A 16,801-nucleotide genomic window follows, 5' to 3' on the forward strand; every position below is an offset into this window, starting at 1 on the left:
GATTGTAGCACTGCTTGTTGGCTACACATAGGTCCTCCATGTATTGATGATCTTTTGCTAGCTGGTTGTAACTCTGCATTGATGGACCAAAACTTCCTTTTACCTCGCAAAAAAAAAAGATCATGAGTCTTCTTTGTGTCGCATGTCAAAAGCCCAAAAACCATCAACGTCCACATCCTAGCCCAACTAGTGTGTCAAGTGTTCTTTTTTTGTTTTTGCGGGTAAGTGTTCCTTTGGAGTTAATTTTTTCAGATATATATGGCATGCTCCAATTTCTTTTGGAAGATATATAAGTGTTGTGTGAGTTCTCTTGATGGTATAGCCAGTTTACCTTAATTTACCAGTTTAAAATAATTTTGATGTTTCCTTGGAAATTTAATGTTTTTCAACAGCGTCATGGAGCGTCTATTTGACCAGAAAATTCTAGCCATGCCAAGGGCTGAGACAGTGAATAAAAAAATCATGTTCTATTTCCAATGAGGGGGGTTCTTCTAATGACATTTCCTATTTGACAATCGGTGCATCAAACTGCCGACGAAACACACTGAAGTCAAGCGAAGGGAGGTGAGATGAGCTGATCCGTTTAAGCTTTTATACATTGTACATAGTTGCTAGCTTTGGGAACCCTTTGGCAGGTTTTGGTTTGTCTTTTTCGTGTTTTTTTCTTTACTGGAAATTTTTATTTATTTACTTTAAAAAAATCAAAATGTTTCAACTTCAAACAATGCTTGAAAATTCAATTTTTTACTCCCTCTGTTCCCAAATATAAGCCTTTTAAGCGATTCTACTATAGACTACATACGGAGCAAAATGAGTGAACTCGTAGTCTAAAAGGCGTCTATATCCATCCGAATGTAGTCTCTATAGTGGAATCTCTAAAAAGACTTATATTTATGAACGGGGGGAGTAGAATTTTTAATAATGCTTAAAATATTTGACTGTTAAAATAAAGTTCAAAATTTTGAAAAAAAATCCTTTCTTAAAACTATACAGTTGAAAAATTAGAGAATTTTGGAAAAGTTTGCATTATTTAAAAAATATAATTTGTTGCTTGGCACGTCTGGTGCCCCGTGCCCGTGTGTGGTTTGGTTGATGCGGATAGGGACCTGAGGAGGAGGAGGAGGAGCGGGGCTGCTGCTGCGCTGTGTAAATTAGGGGCGTTCATACTGCCAGCAGCGGCGTGCTGTTGCTGTTGCTGTTGATGGGATGCTTTGTCACGGTGGGAAAGAAGAAAGAGGAGAGCCTGCCGCAAGCCTCTGGTGTGGTCCATGCATGATGCATGGAGGTGGCGTGCCGACTCTGCGGCTCGTTCACTCCCTCACTCACCTGGTCAAATGCCAAACTGCCAGTACTGTACCTACGTTGAGGTACCGGCGATTCCGTCTTCTTTTCTTGCAACAAAACTCTATTTTTTTCCCCTTGTGCTGGCACTCATAGAGTTTTATTTGAAAACACAGGTCCATGTGCTCACATACACGCAAACGCACACCCCCCTATTCTTACGAGTAAAGAGTAGGCTATAGATTTTGAGTTAAGCCAAATCGCCGCATGCAACTCTCAGGTGACAAATACTCCCTCCGTTCCAAATTACTTGTCGCAGAAATGGATGTATCTAGAACTAAAATACATCTAGATACATTCATACCCGCGACAAGTAATTCGGAACGGATGGAGTACAACACTATGTAAAGAATAATGAGTCTATGATAAATAATAAATAAATAAATAAGAAAAGCAATCACCCGTGATTTACAACTCAAATCCAGATGGACATGTTCCACATTAAATATCCTAACAAACTTAGTTATGTTTTCCCCGCAAAAAAAACTTAGTTATGCTTAGTTAATTTAAAAAAAAACTTATTTACAGAAAATAAAACCCTTTAAAGAAAAAGAAAAAACTTACTTAGAATTTCAAAAAAACTTACGGAAAATAAAACCCTTTGGCAGGTTTTGGTTTGGTTTTTTCGTGTTTTTTCTTTACTGGGTTTATTTATTTATTTATTTAAAAAATCAAAATGTTTCAACTTCAAAAATGCTTGAAAATTCAATTTTTTTAGAATTTTTAATAATGCTTAAAAATATTTGACTTTCAAAATAAAGTTCAAACTTTTGAAAAAAAATTCCTTTCTTAAATCTATAATAGTTGAAAAATCATAGAATTTTGGAAAATTTTGCATTATTTTAAAAATATAATTTTTCTGAAAGAATGTTTGCATTCTAAAAAAAGTTTCAAATTTCTAAAAAACTTATGAAATTTCAAAACAGTGCAAAGTTCTAAGAATAATTGAATTTTTTTAAATTGTTCATGAAATTTTTATAAAATGCTTGAATTATCTGAAAACAAATTGTTCAGAAATGTTTAAAAAATGATCACGTTTTTTCATAAATGTTATTAATTGTTTAAAAAATCACTTAAAAATTGTTTTACCTTTTTATGTTATTTTTGGAAACCGGGCAAAAAACTAACTGAAAACCAAAAAAACACTATATTTCCCGCTTGCTACCATTTCGCGCCGATGGGTCAGCCCGGTCAGAGGGCGCTTGTGTGATTGAACAGCGAACTGACGTAGATAACGCCCTATATAGGAGCACCCACTTTTAAGGGCATCTCCAACCAAACCCATAAAGTTTAACTCGCCTAACACCTCCTCACTCTAACTCCCCGAATTTGAGGAGCTATAAAAAGTGTGTAGCCAAACGAACCCTCAAACTTAGCTCCCCAAACGAATTAGATCCCACATGGAAGTCTCTCTTTCTATTCTTGCTCTTCCTTCTTCCTCCTTCCTTCCAAAGTTCCAAGCAACCAAGGATGATTTCTAGGCGGTAGATAATGTGAGCTAACTAGGGCATATGGTAGATGGCATGCAAAAGCAATTTGATAGAGGCTCGTCGAGTTTTGATTTCATTGTTAACAGTTTAAAAACACTGCGTCTTTGCTAGGACTGCTTGGGCGAGGATCTGCGAGGCCTTGGGCAAACCGGATTGGACTCCCACTCAACAGGACAAGTTGGCCGAATGGGCTGTGGACAAGCAAGGATTGGAAGGCATGAGCACCAAAGATCTCCGTACTATTATTGTGCTAGTATGGTGGGAGTTGTGGAAGCTTAGGAATGGTATTATCTTTGATGGGGCGCGCCCTTGCTTAGAGTATCTACTTAGGAGAGTGAGGCAAGAGGGCCAACTGTGGGCTTCGGCCGGGCTAATGAAAGGGAATGTAACCCCCTTCTTTAGTAGGGTGGAGAGGTGGGGGACTAGTGAGGAGTAATTTGTACCAACAAACTGTGTAATGTGGTGGAGGCTTTCTTTGCCTTTCTTCTTTAATATATGATATGCACACTCGTGCATATTCGAGAAAAAAAAGTTTAAAAACACTGCAGGTGTCCTTATTTAGGCCCTATTCGGCAACCCTTCCAGGAGCGGAGCGTGGTTCTACCCGCTCCGTAAATCGTAACTACAGGCTGCTCCGCTCCAAACGGGAGTTGCAAAGCGGAGGGATGCCGAACGCTCCCTTAGTCTCCAGAAACATGAGTCATGTGGAGGTGTACTGCGACAGTATGGACGAAAACGTTTTCCTTCCTCTTGAATTGATTGAAGGAAACCAGTGACGCAACAACTAGCTACTCCCTAACTGATAGGCCAAGTCCCCAACTCGTCTACTTGCATGATTTGTGTATAAATGCCACCCGGCGATTGCCATGACATGAGCCATGACGATGAGCATTTCGTGGAAGATGGACCTGGTAAGTGTATAAATCTGCGGATCATCTCCGGTCTTGAGAAACTGCTACCTCTGAATCAAAATATAAGACTTTTTTTAGATTAAACTAGTTTTAAGAGAACATTTTGTATTTTGATACCGAGGAGTACTAAATTACCGGAGATTTGGAGCGTCACCCGAGATTTGCTCTGAACCTGGATGTAATATAAGCATGGGCAGGAAGCTTCCGCTGTGACCTGCGTTGGCCTCTGGTTTGTTCACTGCCGCCTACATATAATAACGTGCCGTAGTGCCGTTCAGTCCCATCGGCCACTAAGCACATCAGTCAGCACCGCAGAACGGCGATGGGGACAGAGAAGCACGCAATGGGCTCTGTGGCCGTCGTGGCGGTGCCGTTCCCGGCGCAGGGCCACCTCAACCAGCTGCTGCACCTGTCGCTGCAGCTCGCGTCGCGAGGCCTGGACGTGCACTACGCCGCGCCCGCGCAGCACATCCGGCAGGCGCGCGCGCGCGTGCACGGCTGGGCCGACGAGGCGCTCCGGTCCGTCCAGTTCCACGACCTCGGCATCGCCGGCATCGCCGGCTACGTCTCCCCGCCTCCGGACCCCGCCGCCGACTCGCCCTTCCCCTCCCACCTCATTCCCATGTTCAACGCCTACATCGCCGGCGCGCGCGCTCCGCTCGCGGCCCTCCTCGACAAGCTCTCCGGCTCCTGCCGCCGCGTAGTCGTGGTGCACGACCGCATCAACGCCTTCGCCTCCGAGGAGGCGGCGCGGCTGCCCAACGGCGAGGCGTTCGGGCTGCACTGCCTGGCCTTGTCGATGCTTCTTGGAAGGATGGACGCCAGCCACCGGCTGCTGCGTGACAACGGCCTGGTCTTCACCCCCGTCGAGCACTGCGCGACCAAGGAGTTCCTCGAGTGCGCCAACCGGGCCAGGCCGTCGAAAGAGATCTCGCCTGGCGCCGGCATCCTGGCGAACACATGCCGCGCTCTCGAGGGTGATTTCATCGACGCTGTCGCTGGCCACCTGGCCGCCGACGGCAAGAAGCTCTTCGCCGTCGGGCCGTTAAACCCGCTGCTCCACGCCAGCGCGTCGGGGCAGGGCAAGCAGCGGCACGAGTGCCTGAACTGGCTCGACAAGCAGCCCCCGGCGTCGGTGCTATACGTGTCCTTCGGCACCACGTCGTCTCTGCGCGACGAGCAAATCGAGGAGCTCGCAGCAGCGCTCCGCGGCAGCAGACAACGGTTCATCTGGGTGCTGCGCGACGCCGACCGCGGCGACATATTCGCGGAGGCCGGCGAGAGCCGCCACGAGAAGATGCTGCCAGAGTTCACCAAGGACACCCAAGGGACGGGGCTGGTGATCACCGGGTGGGCGCCGCAGCTGGAGATCCTGGCGCACAGCGCCACGGCGGCGTTCATGAGTCACTGCGGCTGGAACTCGACCATGGAGAGCCTGAGCCACGGCCAGCCGATTCTCGCCTGGCCCATGCACTGCGACCAGCCGTGGGACGCGGAGCTTGTCTGCAACTACCTCAAGGCCGGCATCCTGGTGCGTCCATGGGAGAAGCACAGTGAGGTGATCACGGCGAAGGCCATCCAGGAAGTAATCGAGGAGGCCATGCTCTCTGACAAAGGAATGGCCGTGCGGCAAGGGGCGAGAGTGATCGGGGATGCCGTCCGCGCTTCCATGGAGGACGGCGGTTCGTCGCGCAAGGACCTAGATGATTTCACTGCTTACATCACAAGGTGATCGACAAAATGCCGTGATGCCGAGTACCATGTGGGACGAGCCCTTTGATGCCGATTCAGTTCAGCCAGTGTATTTTATTTTACTTTTTGCGGGGGAGCCAGTGTATTTAAAGCTAGATTTTTCACTGCAAAAACACTAGATTATGCATCCTTTGATAATTCATGTGTCAGACTTGGAGCTCAGAGATTTCAGTTTGTAAGGGACTATGTACACAGAGGACTTAAATTTTCTTTTATTTTCACCATAAGACGGTTTTTAAAATAAAATGTGTATAAGGGATGACCTACCCAAAAATACTGGATGGTCAACAACTAAATGCAAATGCCATAAACTAGCTATTAGAGCATCTCGATTGTAAATAAATAAATAAATGGAGCAAAAGACACTCCCCAAACCTTCATATCTTCGGGCGCACTCTCCGCATACATTGCAGACAAAAAAACATGCCTTGTATGTCCAGACAGTTCGGACTTCCCGGAACCCGTCTTCGTATGTAAAAGAAAGACGGGGTTGTTTGTATATGTCCATTGTGTCAGCTCTGGCCCATCATGTATCATTTTATCTCTATTTTTTTTCTCCCACGCCCTCCCTCTCTACCCAATCATATGCATGTGGCTGAACAATTTAAAATGAGGCACAAATCATTGCCATACACTGACAAGTCCACAGACATATGAGGGATAAAATTTGACACTTGCCCTTTTTTAGGCTCAACCCATCATTGTCGGACATGTCTGTGGACATATGAGAGTTGGAATTTAACATTTGCCCTTGGAGATGCTCTTATGGCATCAGATGAGCACAAAACATTCATTCTGCCATCGATGTCCATCAATGCCATAGCACGAAAACGGTTGTTCCTATCGGCTCCCATGTTTCTCGCGTTTGGGCGGCTCGGGAGGCGACCAGATCAAGCCACCACAACACTTGATCTCCCCTTTCTCTTCCTCGCTATCGTCGAACGACGCCATCGGGCAAAGGACGTGCTGCCAACGGTGTCGGCGGATATCTTCTCACGATGGAGGGGCACTAGTGGGCGCGAGGCGTGGGTAGTTCATGTGTGTTGGCAGTGCATGTAGCAGGAGGCGACGTGATGGGGCGTCTTTGGAGGCTCGGCGAGAGGCATGTGCCGGCGTCAATGGTAGTTGAAGAGGTCGAGGATTTTGGGCCTGACCCGTCCAGATTCGATGCGTCCAACACCGGTGCGGCTGCGACATGATCTGCGATGTCGGTGCTGGTCTATGTGTGCTACATCTTCGATCTACTTGTGGTTGTTCCTGCCTTCATGGCCCTGATGGTGGTAGGAGCCAGACTCATTCCCAAGAGGGAGTAGGGACTGTCGACAAATGTCGTGCTTAGAATGTGGTGGGAGCCAACGACGACGACACATGCGAGCGCGTGTGGTTGAGAAGATCAATATCATCGTAGCAAGCATGAACACCCATTGGAACGCCATATCCAACAAATTCATCCTCATCTCCAGTGGCAAATCTCCTAGGCAGGCTTAAACAGGCTTGAGCCTGCCCTCCATCGATGCAAAATATTTTTGAAGTACTAGTTTGAAACCTGAAAGCCCAGCCCAGCCAGTCCATACCCCTTTCCAGCCCAGAGAGAACTTGCGCACGAGCAGCTCGCTCCATCGTCTCGTGCAGTCGCTCCGTTCCCTTGTGCGCAGACACTGAACCCACTCGAGACCAGACACCCTAGCTGCCGCCGGCCGCCGGATCTCTTCTTCGCGGCGCCACCGGCCCGCCAGATCTCTCCTTCACGCCGCCACCAACGACGGCCGACCTCCCCAAAGCGACGCCCAGCTCTCCCCTAATCTGGTGCTCGTCCCCTCCCCCAAACGGCGGCAGACTGCATCTCCATCTGACCCGTTCCCAACCCAGCGCGGCCGGGGATTAGGGGCGAGGGGGTAGCCGGTTGCTGGGTCTGCCGCTGCTTCAGATTCCTGAAGGTTGTATTCTGTAGTTAACTAGTTATATAGTATGTATTCTGTAGCTACTAGCTAGTAGTCTGCCTGTTTATATGCTTTGCTATTTGGCTACTAATTCATGGTATAACGGAATAATGGTAGCTAGCTGTTAACGGTTGTTTGTTGATTCAATTGTTCAAGTACTAGAGAAGAGAACCAATATAGCTAGCTGTTTATTTAAGATTAATCCAGTATTAATTGCCATTCTTGTTTGTAGAAATGAAGAGAAAGAGAACTTTGCACAATTGTAGAAATGATGTCATTTTGATAGAAATGTCTAACGTTTGATATTTTTCAAATAATTCCAAAAAATTATAGTAAATACTATGTGTGCCTAGTAGTATTATGGAAAATTTTGAGCTAATATGGGCTACAAGATTTTGAGACATTGGCTATTTTGCTGAACAGAAGCAAATTTTGGTTCAAAATTTAACATTTCCAAAAATTCTGAAACAATTCTAGTAAATAATACATGTTCCCAGTAGTATTCTGGCAAATTTTAACCTTTGGACAAAATAATTGTGAGCCAGTGGCTTTTTTTTCACACTGTTAATTTTGAGCTCGCCCTCGATTTTCTTCCAAGGTTCGCCACTGCTCATCTCGATCCTCCATCTACCACCTCGATAGCAAAGGAAACTGAGAGGACATGTCGGGTAGATCCAAGTGCCTCCTGAGGTCATTGTTTTGCCAAGAGCCCAATCCACCATGACACCACAAGCGACCGACCTCCGCCATGGATGGAAGCAACAGTAGGAGACTGACCACTAGGCGGCTCGCCCACTCCAGTGACGTGCACTCTAACAAAAAAGGAAACCCCAAGGCCTTTACATCCCTATATCTACCATATTCACAACCAACCGAGCTCCCCTCTCATCCCACTTCGGACAACAAAGTTGTCGAAGGAGGAGACGCTCAAGGGAAAGGGGTCGAGTAGAGAGAAAGAGGAGAATGAGAGGCCCCTCAAATCAATCTTTCATACCATCTTCTTCTAGTGATCCACCTTTTTACTTTGCTCAATCGCCCCTCTCTCGCGGGCTAGAGCCGCAGTCATGCCACCTTGTATTGATACAATGGCAGTCACTACCATTCCTCTAGTCACGAGCATGAGTCTCTCTCCTTTTTTTTCTTGAGCAACTGCATGAGTCTCTCTCCTACGTTATATCCAACTCCGCGGAGCTACAGGGAGCCAGGGTGGACTGCGGCCCACCCTGGGATTTCGTTCCGGCCTATTTACTTATCATATATCTATAGAGAGATGGCCCATAGAAGGAAAAAAATTGGCCCAACAACACTCTGCGGTTTGACCCAAAACAACCCACGCCAGACCCAGACACCACGCACAGCCGTCCTCCCCGGCCCGACGCCCAGCCGCCGGCCGCCCCATCCCCGCCTCTCCCTGCGTCGCCGTCCTCCCCGGTCGCCGGCCGCCGAACCGCCTAGGAGGCTCCTCCGCACCTGCCTCTCGGTCGCGCCCTCGGCGCCAGCTGCGCCACTGCCCCCGGCGGCGACCCTGCTACCCAAGTGCCCTGCCCCAGCCGCCTGGCACCCCTGCAAGCCGGCGGCAATCGCCCACCGCCCAGTCTGCACTGTGCCACTAGGCTCGGCCTGATTTGAGGTACCATTTCCCAAGTCCCCAATTTTTGATTTAGGGTTTGCTTCATTGCTGGCTATTTGTTGTGTTGTGCACTGTCCAGTAAAATACATGAAAATGAACCGGTCAATTTGACGCATCATTTCTGTTCAGTTGTGTCATTGTGATTGATAGAAAGTAAACTCTTATTGCATAATTATTAAAGAATGAAGAGGACAGGTGATATTGCAAAAAAAAAACACATGCATATTTTTTTAGGGTAAAAATCACAAGCATGCTATGAAGATAGGGAAACGATATACTCGATGTGGTCAAAAAAAAATTTGGTGGACCACCCTGATGTCAAATGCTAGCTCCGCCACTGACTCCAACCCTTCCGTTGTAAATTTGACATATAGACTTGATCGGTGTCGCCACTGGATTTGTTCATGACCGCCTTCACAATTGTGTGCCCTTTGCATTCTAACCACCCCTTCCCCTTAATGTTTACGATCGGCCAGAGCCCATAGGTTTCAAGTCAATTGCGAAAAGAAACAGTCACATGTCATCTAGATAGTACCCCCTCTGTAAACTAATATAAGACCGGTAATATTACCCAGCTGACATTTGCTGGGAGAAGGGTGGCAAGCGAACGTGATTTGACGACAATTTTAGGCGTGAAGAAAAAACAAACGACGGTAGTTTTTAAACGAAAAATGCCTTCCCTGAAGAAACTGACATGGCATTCGGAAGAAACTGACATGGCATTCTGAAGAAACTGCCACTCCCTCAAAACTAAAAATGCCACCTAAAATGTTCGCATGTGTCATCCTTGCTGGCAAACGTTCGCCAGTTATGAGCGTCCAAGAGGATAGGTGTCTGCAATATTGCGAGCCCTAACCTTCACAGGGCCAGCCGCCAGGTGCGCAAGGCGGCGACCTCGGACCTCCTGACCTCGCGGCAGCTCGCGCCAGGTGCTGGTCTCCGACGGCTGGCAACACCACAGTGCTGCAGGATTCCAGGGTGAAAGCAGCAAGCGTTCCCTCCTCTTCGGCGTCTTCATCCCTGCCACCCTGCTCGTCCGCGATTACAAGGTGCGCCCCCTCCCGCCGGAAAAATCCCCCTAATCTGCGCTGGAGACGGCGGAGATCTGAATGGTTGTCGCCCGCGTGGCTCCGGGTCCTGACTTTGTTCTACTTTTCCCTGATTGTTTGCTGGATCTGATTTGTATATCGAGTGGTGTTTCTGTCCTGTGAAAGGACAGTCAACCAACCTTAGCTGTTAGGCATTCCCTTTTGTTAAATTACATGGTCTCCAGGCATTGTTTTCCCTCGTGGATGCTCAAAAATCTGAACTTGCATTGTCCTTGCTCGTTTACCATGTCAAGCCTATGAGGACGCAATATGTTTTTGCCTTCTGTAATTAGCTTCCATGGCAGCTGGTTATGTTAACTATGTAAGAGGCATCAGCAATCAGCAAGTAATTTGTAGTATGCAGAAACACTCTCAGGTAGTGAATTTTGCTTGCTGATGGCTGCATTGTGCTGACTGCTTAGAACTGTGTTTGTCCCCAACTGATTTGTCATTTTTCTAACACCAGGGTCAAGCTGCTGTGAGATGGATATTTTGTACCTATGCAAGGATGTCTTAAAGATTCAGAAGTTTAGGCGACTGGCGTCTTATGCTGGATTCTATTCGTTCACTACCCTCGTTACCTATGCTTACACAAGCAATACGTACGTCGCTGCTGAATTGCCCTTCTTTACAGACCTGCAGTGTCTTGCCACTTCTTATTCTTACCTGCCAACATTCTTCTCTCCTGCCCAACTTATTGCAGGACAAGGGCTGGCATTTCGAGGGCTGATCAGTATTATGCCGCCTACCCTTCTGGTACCGACCTGCTGACTGATACTGCAAAGGTATGAAAACCGAAAAGACCATTTGTGGTTAATCATGTCAATTTTTTGTTAAATCTGAGCAGTAAGCAGCAAATGTAACAAAGTTGTTGTTTTGTTTACTAATTTAATCGAGTTGACTTGCTTAAGGGAAGCGGTACCTGATTTCTGTTGTCTGTTTGCAGCTTTACAAGGCTGCGTTGGGTAATTGTTTCGAAATAGACGACTGGGGTCCAATAGAATTCTCCATCATGGCAAAGCATTTTGACCGGCAAGGCAAACCACCATATGCTTACCATGCTGTAAGTTTCTTAATACTCGCAGATACAAATTTGAAAACAGTTCTGCTCCTTGTTCTGGGGTTTTCTCCCTGTGTGCTTTGCAAGTCTTACATCAATTGTTTACCGTGTGTTTTCAGCAATACATGTCACACCTTCTATCCCATGGCCAGCTCGATGGAAGTGGTTAACTGCAGGGATGTGTTTTGTTAGATTCTCTTGAGTCTTCATTGTAGTCCTTCAGTTATTTGTAAGAAAGAGATGGCTCACTGAAATGTTGAATTGTTCTGGCCTGTGACGACGGATGGTCAAAATCGTAGACGCTGAGCTGTTGCAATATCATTAGTAGTCAAAACTGTGCGGAATTTCCCCATGAATAATATTGGTTGCACCTAGTTGAAGCAAGCATTGGTGATCTCTTACCCCCCCTTTTTGTTATTGCTGAAGGTAACTCTTTTGTGTGACAGTGTTCATAGCAGAATTAGTTTGCGTTCTCTTGCTCGATCTGCCGTTTCACCAGCAAAGACCAGTGACCTTAATCCTGCACCTGGAGTTGTAGGTGCATGAATGGCAGATGCTGGTTGGCTCCTGAACTAAGGTTTTCAATGCCGTTTCAGGAGTTCCTCAAGAGTTTCTGCTCAGGCACTTGTACATTACTATATTCTCTATAACATTATCAAGAGTCACTTTATTGAACACAATATTTCCAGTAGACTTTAAATACCTTCTTAATGCTGGTATTAATCTATGTAGAGCTATACTTTCAAACAGCAGTGTGAACTGCGCTAGTTATAAAATCAACTAGGACTGTTTTTGCAAGTGGGTGTTGCGCGGCAACCTTTGTCTTGTAAGGAGGAGCCCATAGGCAGGGTTGATGATTGTTCTATGTTCCGCGAGCAGTACGAACTCTGAAGGAGGAGCCTGTGGTTTTGCTTTGTTTTCCAACGAAGGCTAGATATATCTGTAAAAAAGAGTGTGATTTCTTCTTAACAAAAGGCATAGCACAGAAGTGTTATTTTGCCAAACTTTTGCCTATAAGGCGAGGCAGACGCCGTGTCACAAGGAACGCATATATCTTGCAATTTACTTAGCACAATGAAAGCAACACATTAGACACAAAAAGCCAACGGTAAAAGATAAGGTTAAAAAAGACTTCACAGCAAAAAACATCTATCAAACAGCTTGGTCGTATCACCCCTTTCAAAACCTCCTCAGAACAAAAGTAACCCAGAAACACCATCTAAAAAATATCATATCTGGTCTTTGGCTTAAAGTATGTCTAGAACATATGCCTCATTGCCACTCTGCTCTTTCTGGGTTATAGTATCAAACCGCTGACTACTCCCTCCGTTCCTAAATATAAGCCTTTTTAGAGATTCCAATATGAACTACATACTGAGCAAAATGAGTGAATCTACACTCTAAAATACGTCTATATACATCCGTATGTAGTTCATATTTGAAATCTCTAAAAGGGCTTATATTTAGAAATGGAGGGAGTACATAGACCCAACCTGAAAAACTTCTTATTTGGTACTGGCAACAGATAAATTGCACTTCTCTGATCCAAACAGATGATAAAACATACATTGCAGAAACATGCTTCCAGAATGACAGACGACAAATGAAAAACATGTTTACATACTTGTTACATACAGTACAAATTAGTGAAGATGCCCTAACAAAGTCCACTCAGTACAAAGCACTCCCTTTATCAAAATGTAAGACGGTTTTTGGTTTAGATTGAGACTCAAAAACGTCTTAAATTTTGATACAGAGGGAGTACTTGTCAGCAGATACAGATATATTACAATAACAAAAAAAACCATGTGGAAAGCATATACACACTCAGCTTTAATGTACATGAAATTCATTTATACCCAGCTTATCAGCCAATGTGGCTGGAATAATCAGTACACAAAAAGGGGGCCAAGTTATGTTGTGTGTACAGATCACACTTCAAAAAGGGGTGCTTATGAAAGCAGTACAAAAGTTATTTGTGATGTTCACACACAGTACCAACTTGCAGCAAGTGAGCTCCCTCTACATAGCTTGCTTATAACAAAATTGCCCATAGGGCTATCAGAAAAGAGTAATGGTATGACATCTAGGTAATGTGAACAAACTGTCCAGTAATCCCCTTGGAAAAAGAACTCCCGCAAAAAAATAATGACAACACTTGATGTTACAGTAGCAAGGCAGAGCTACCATCCCTCGATTTTCAATGAGCCGGCACAAACTAAGGGCCCCAAAATATTCCATTCTGGCCTTCTGGATAATTTACAGTGCAGTTAAGTCTCCCACTGAAAGAAATTGCTTCATATCATCAGAGGAAATTCAGCTAATTGGTAAACATGAACTGTGTTTTCCTTCTCACCTACTGTCCTCACTAACACAGATAACCTTCAAAATGGATTGCTACCTGCCTCATTTGATTCACATGAATTCTGCAAAAGTACAATTTTAGTAACCCTAGATTCGCTCCACATCCAAAAGGGCCTCTTGTGGTCTCTTGTTACCTGATATGTACAGCTACCGTATAACATCGTCATCATGCACAGACCTAGCTAAGCAATGAACTTCTTATGTGGCCTGGTCTCTTTGAACAGGTGGTGCTAAGCCATGCTCCTTCATCATGCAATTATATTTTGGTGATGCTCTTGCACCTACTTGCACACAAAGCTCCACAACAGCAGGAGCATGACCATAATAATCTCGCCCACTGTCCACCAGAATTGGTGGGTCATGGGGCCGTTGATGCCACACAATCTTTTGAGGAACCAGGTCATCCACTCCAGCCTTCTTCCACTTGTGTTTTCCCCGCCAGCCCTCAAACTTAAATACTCCACACATCCTGGCCTTATGCCCTGATATCCCAACATGCACTTCAGAGCAATTCTCGCACACTTTGGATGGGTAGACCAATAGGAGTTTTGTCACACCTAATCTGAGCCTTTCCCATGCTTCCAGTGTTCTTTGACCTACCAATCTAAGTTCAGAAGATAGCAAAGGGGCAGGATTTTGGTTGTTAGCTTCAGCTGCCGTACATAGCTCATCACGTCTGTATAGGAGTCCTTCAGGTAGCTCTGCACCTGCCTGATGACATAGCTCGAGTACAGCCGGGACACGAGTGAAGTCGAACCTCTGGTCATGCCTTATCTCATCCTGAAACATGTTTTCCTGATGGAAGGCCTCAACAGGGACAAGGATGTTATTCAAGCCGCCCGGGCCCCATTGGTGAGGTCGATCCTTGATCATACGTTTGAAACCATGACATGTTTTCATCTGATGTGCCATTGCTCCAACATGAATTGCAGGACAAAACCTACAGGATGAGTCAAAACATAAATCACTAATTTAAATGACAGCACATAAAACATCTGAATGAATAATGCAGAAAGGTCCACTCTGATCAACAAATGAGAACAAATGTGAAAATCAAAGAGGGCTGCTTGAGTAACTGGAATTCACTCAGACTAAAAGGCAAACTTGGCAACAACAATACTAGTTTAGGAACACTAATCTTCTACGTATGTCTGTTTAATTATCTGTCCATTTATTCAGACTTCTTAGCAATACCTTTGCTGATGATCTGCCAAAATAAGGATCTTTCAGCAACAAACAAGAAGACGAAGTTTATTATTGTATTGTATATTTGTATCCTCCTATGATCAAGTGGAAAACAATTATAATTTCATATTTCTTGCTTACTTGCATGAATGTATACGGAAACAATAACACTAGCCTATGAACACCAATCTTCTAGTACTTATTTTTGTTGAATTGTTTTGCCATTTCTTCAGACTTCTTGCAATACCTAAACTGGATAATGATGCAAAACAAGGAACTTTCAGCAACAAACGAGAAGACCAAGTTTATTGTATTGTATCCTCCTATGATAAGACAAAAAACTTAATAATCTCATACTTCTTGCCCTTACTTGCATGAATGTACAGGGACAGCTCTGAGAAGTATTGAGACGCCTTCCGTGAGAATTTCTCTGGCCCTGACCACCTCCTGGGCTACCGGGATCATTCGCTTGATAGGATAATCCTTTGTACGGTTCTTGATCCTCTTTAGAATCATGGGCCGCAGCTGCTTCCAGTCCACCCTTGAGGAGTACATCCTCAGATTCACGATCGAGCCGCACAGCTCTGAGAAAATGCGACTGCCCGCCATCCGCCCCATAAACGCCATTGCAGCGCACAGAGCCCTACAGATTCATAATTGTTTTTCATAAGGACAGGAAACAAGCATTCATGGTATATTGTTAGCAGGAGATGTGACGAACAACAACGGGACATGTATATTTCCTCTAAATTTTGTTGCTTTCTCCACCTGAGTGTTGCGTCGATGCTTCTCCAGAAGATAAGAAGGGGAACGAGGGAAGGGGGTGACGGATGATTACCCTGCCCACAGTCCGCCGGTCTCCTTGAGCTCGGTGGCAGCGTGGCAGCCAATGGAGGGGAGCGGCCGCAGGGGATAGGATGGGGAGCCGCCCGCAATAGAGCGGAGACGCGCAGGGTCTCCTTCCCCTCGGTGGCGGCGCCGCACCCGTCGATCTGACAGGCCCCGCCGCTCGCCTCGGGTCCGGGGAAGCGCCGGGCGCCGTCGAGCAGCCGAGGAAGGCGCCGGCGCTGGGCGGCGAGAGGTGGAGCGAGCTTTGAGGGAGGCGGCGGCGCGCAGCCTGTGAGCGAGACGAGACGCTACGGCCGGCACGGACGGCGGCGCGGCCGGGCGGGCGGGGGAGGACGGAAGAAATGCGACGGTGTGCCCGATCGATCGATTCGCCTCCGGCTGCCAGGCTTTGGGCTCAGCCGAACGAATTAGGGATCGGCAGTGGAGTTAACCTGGGCCCAGCCCAATAACGGTAAGGACGTTTCGGTGACATCTAAGCCCAGCGAACTTTTTTTTGTGTGGAAATTCAGAGTAAGCCCAACTCATCCTCAACGAGAAATTAGATCTTAAACCACACTTTACGGAAATCCAGTGATCGTTGCGCCATATGACGGGTACACCAAGCCGACGACCATAGAGCTTTTCACGTTCGAGATCTCGGCTCGTATCATTGACCTGCCGATTGCTTACCATGGCAAGGTGAAAGCCTTAGGGTATCTCCAGCCGTTCGACCTCCCAGGGCGTCTAAATAGAGCGGCTTGGTGGTGTACCGGCGCTAGTTCGGCTCCTGGGACGACCTAGCTCCCAGTCACGCTCCCAAGCGCCGGCTCTAGGATGCGGGAAATTTAAACTTGGTCGTTCCCGCTCTCAAAAGACGTCACAAATCCGGCGATCGGACGTAGTCTGGCGTTACAAAAAACAGAGCGCCGCACGCCGCAAGTTCACGTGCGCAATGATTCACTTGGCGGGGTCGGCTCCAGGCGTTGGCGGAGTCGGCGTGCGCGGGCTCGGCGGTGTCGGAGCTGCTTCGGTGCTGGGCTGTGTCGGTGCGGCTTCGGCACTGCTTGGCGGCGATGTAGAGGCATCGTTCGGGCTTGGCGTCCGTGTGGTCGTGGGCGCGGGAGCTTGCGTCGTCGGCGTCGTCGGCGTTGCCATTTGCATCTGGTTCAGGATGAGGTCGCGCTCCGCCATGTACCACGCCCTGAGCTGCTC

At 46.7% G+C, this 16,801-nt stretch overlaps 3 protein-coding genes across 8 annotated transcripts; 2 read left to right on the forward strand and 1 right to left on the reverse strand.

The window, feature by feature from the left end:
- Positions 1 to 3,950: 3,950 nt before the first annotated feature.
- LOC125534161 (cis-zeatin O-glucosyltransferase 2) lies at positions 3,951 to 5,656 on the forward strand. The gene has a single exon (XM_048697446.2). The coding sequence runs from the start codon at positions 4,065 to 4,067 to the stop codon at positions 5,472 to 5,474; it is 1,410 nt and encodes a 469-aa protein (XP_048553403.2). The 5' UTR covers positions 3,951 to 4,064; the 3' UTR covers positions 5,475 to 5,656.
- A 1,356-nt stretch (positions 5,657 to 7,012) lies between these two features.
- On the forward strand, positions 7,013 to 11,613 carry LOC125539793 (uncharacterized). Of its 3 annotated transcripts, XM_048703311.2 has the most exons (6): positions 7,464 to 9,064; positions 9,935 to 10,113; positions 10,619 to 10,754; positions 10,856 to 10,937; positions 11,099 to 11,215; positions 11,332 to 11,613. In XM_048703311.2, exons 3-6 carry the CDS (start codon positions 10,636 to 10,638, stop codon positions 11,380 to 11,382), a joined length of 369 nt encoding a protein of 122 aa, XP_048559268.1. In that variant the 5' UTR covers positions 7,464 to 9,064; positions 9,935 to 10,113; positions 10,619 to 10,635; the 3' UTR covers positions 11,383 to 11,613. The 3 variants fall into 3 exon arrangements, with proteins under 3 accessions (XP_048559266.1, XP_048559268.1, XP_048559267.1); XM_048703309.2 differs by lacking the exons at positions 7,464 to 9,064; positions 9,935 to 10,113 and adding an exon at positions 7,013 to 7,431; XM_048703310.2 differs by lacking the exon at positions 9,935 to 10,113.
- Positions 11,614 to 12,934: 1,321 nt separating this feature from the next.
- APO4 (APO RNA-binding protein (DUF794)) lies at positions 12,935 to 15,996 on the reverse strand. Of its 4 annotated transcripts, XR_007297025.2 has the most exons (5): positions 15,600 to 15,728; positions 15,132 to 15,404; positions 13,711 to 14,516; positions 13,569 to 13,638; positions 12,935 to 13,494 (listed from the first exon to the last, which is right to left on the reverse strand). XR_007297025.2 is itself a non-coding variant. In XM_048703312.2 (3 exons), exons 2-3 carry the CDS (start codon positions 15,386 to 15,388, stop codon positions 13,775 to 13,777), a joined length of 999 nt encoding a protein of 332 aa, XP_048559269.1. In that variant the 5' UTR covers positions 15,389 to 15,404; positions 15,600 to 15,996; the 3' UTR covers positions 12,935 to 13,774. The 4 variants fall into 4 exon arrangements, 1 of the variants encoding a protein (XP_048559269.1); XR_007297024.2 differs by having other exon boundaries at positions 12,935 to 13,638; XR_007297023.2 differs by having other exon boundaries at positions 13,569 to 14,516.
- Positions 15,997 to 16,801: the final 805 nt, after the last annotated feature.

The sequence above is a fragment of the Triticum urartu genome, chromosome 2A, assembly GCF_056163025.1.
Source record: "Triticum urartu cultivar PI428250 chromosome 2A, HENAU_Tu73, whole genome shotgun sequence".
NCBI classification, from domain to species: Eukaryota; Viridiplantae; Streptophyta; class Magnoliopsida; order Poales; family Poaceae; genus Triticum; species Triticum urartu.

What these genes read in the sequence shown, in the direction of transcription:
- LOC125534161 (XM_048697446.2), top strand. Translation starts at nt 4,065, where the DNA reads ATGGGGACAGAGAAGCACGCAATGGGCTCTGTGGCCGTCGTGGCGGTG.
- LOC125539793 (XM_048703309.2), top strand. Translation starts at nt 10,636, where the DNA reads ATGGATATTTTGTACCTATGCAAGGATGTCTTAAAGATTCAGAAGTTT. An exon ending in TATGCTTACACAAGCAATAC is followed by an intron (nt 10,755 to 10,855) that starts GTACGTCGCTGC and finishes AACTTATTGCAG; the next exon opens with GACAAGGGCTGGCATTTCGA. An exon ending in TGCTGACTGATACTGCAAAG is followed by an intron (nt 10,938 to 11,098) that starts GTATGAAAACCG and finishes GTCTGTTTGCAG; the next exon opens with CTTTACAAGGCTGCGTTGGG.
- APO4 (XM_048703312.2), bottom strand. Translation starts at nt 15,388, where the DNA reads ATGGCGTTTATGGGGCGGATGGCGGGCAGTCGCATTTTCTCAGAGCTG. An exon ending in GTCCCTGTACATTCATGCAA is followed by an intron (nt 14,517 to 15,131) that starts GTAAGGGCAAGA and finishes CTCATCCTGTAG; the next exon opens with GTTTTGTCCTGCAATTCATG.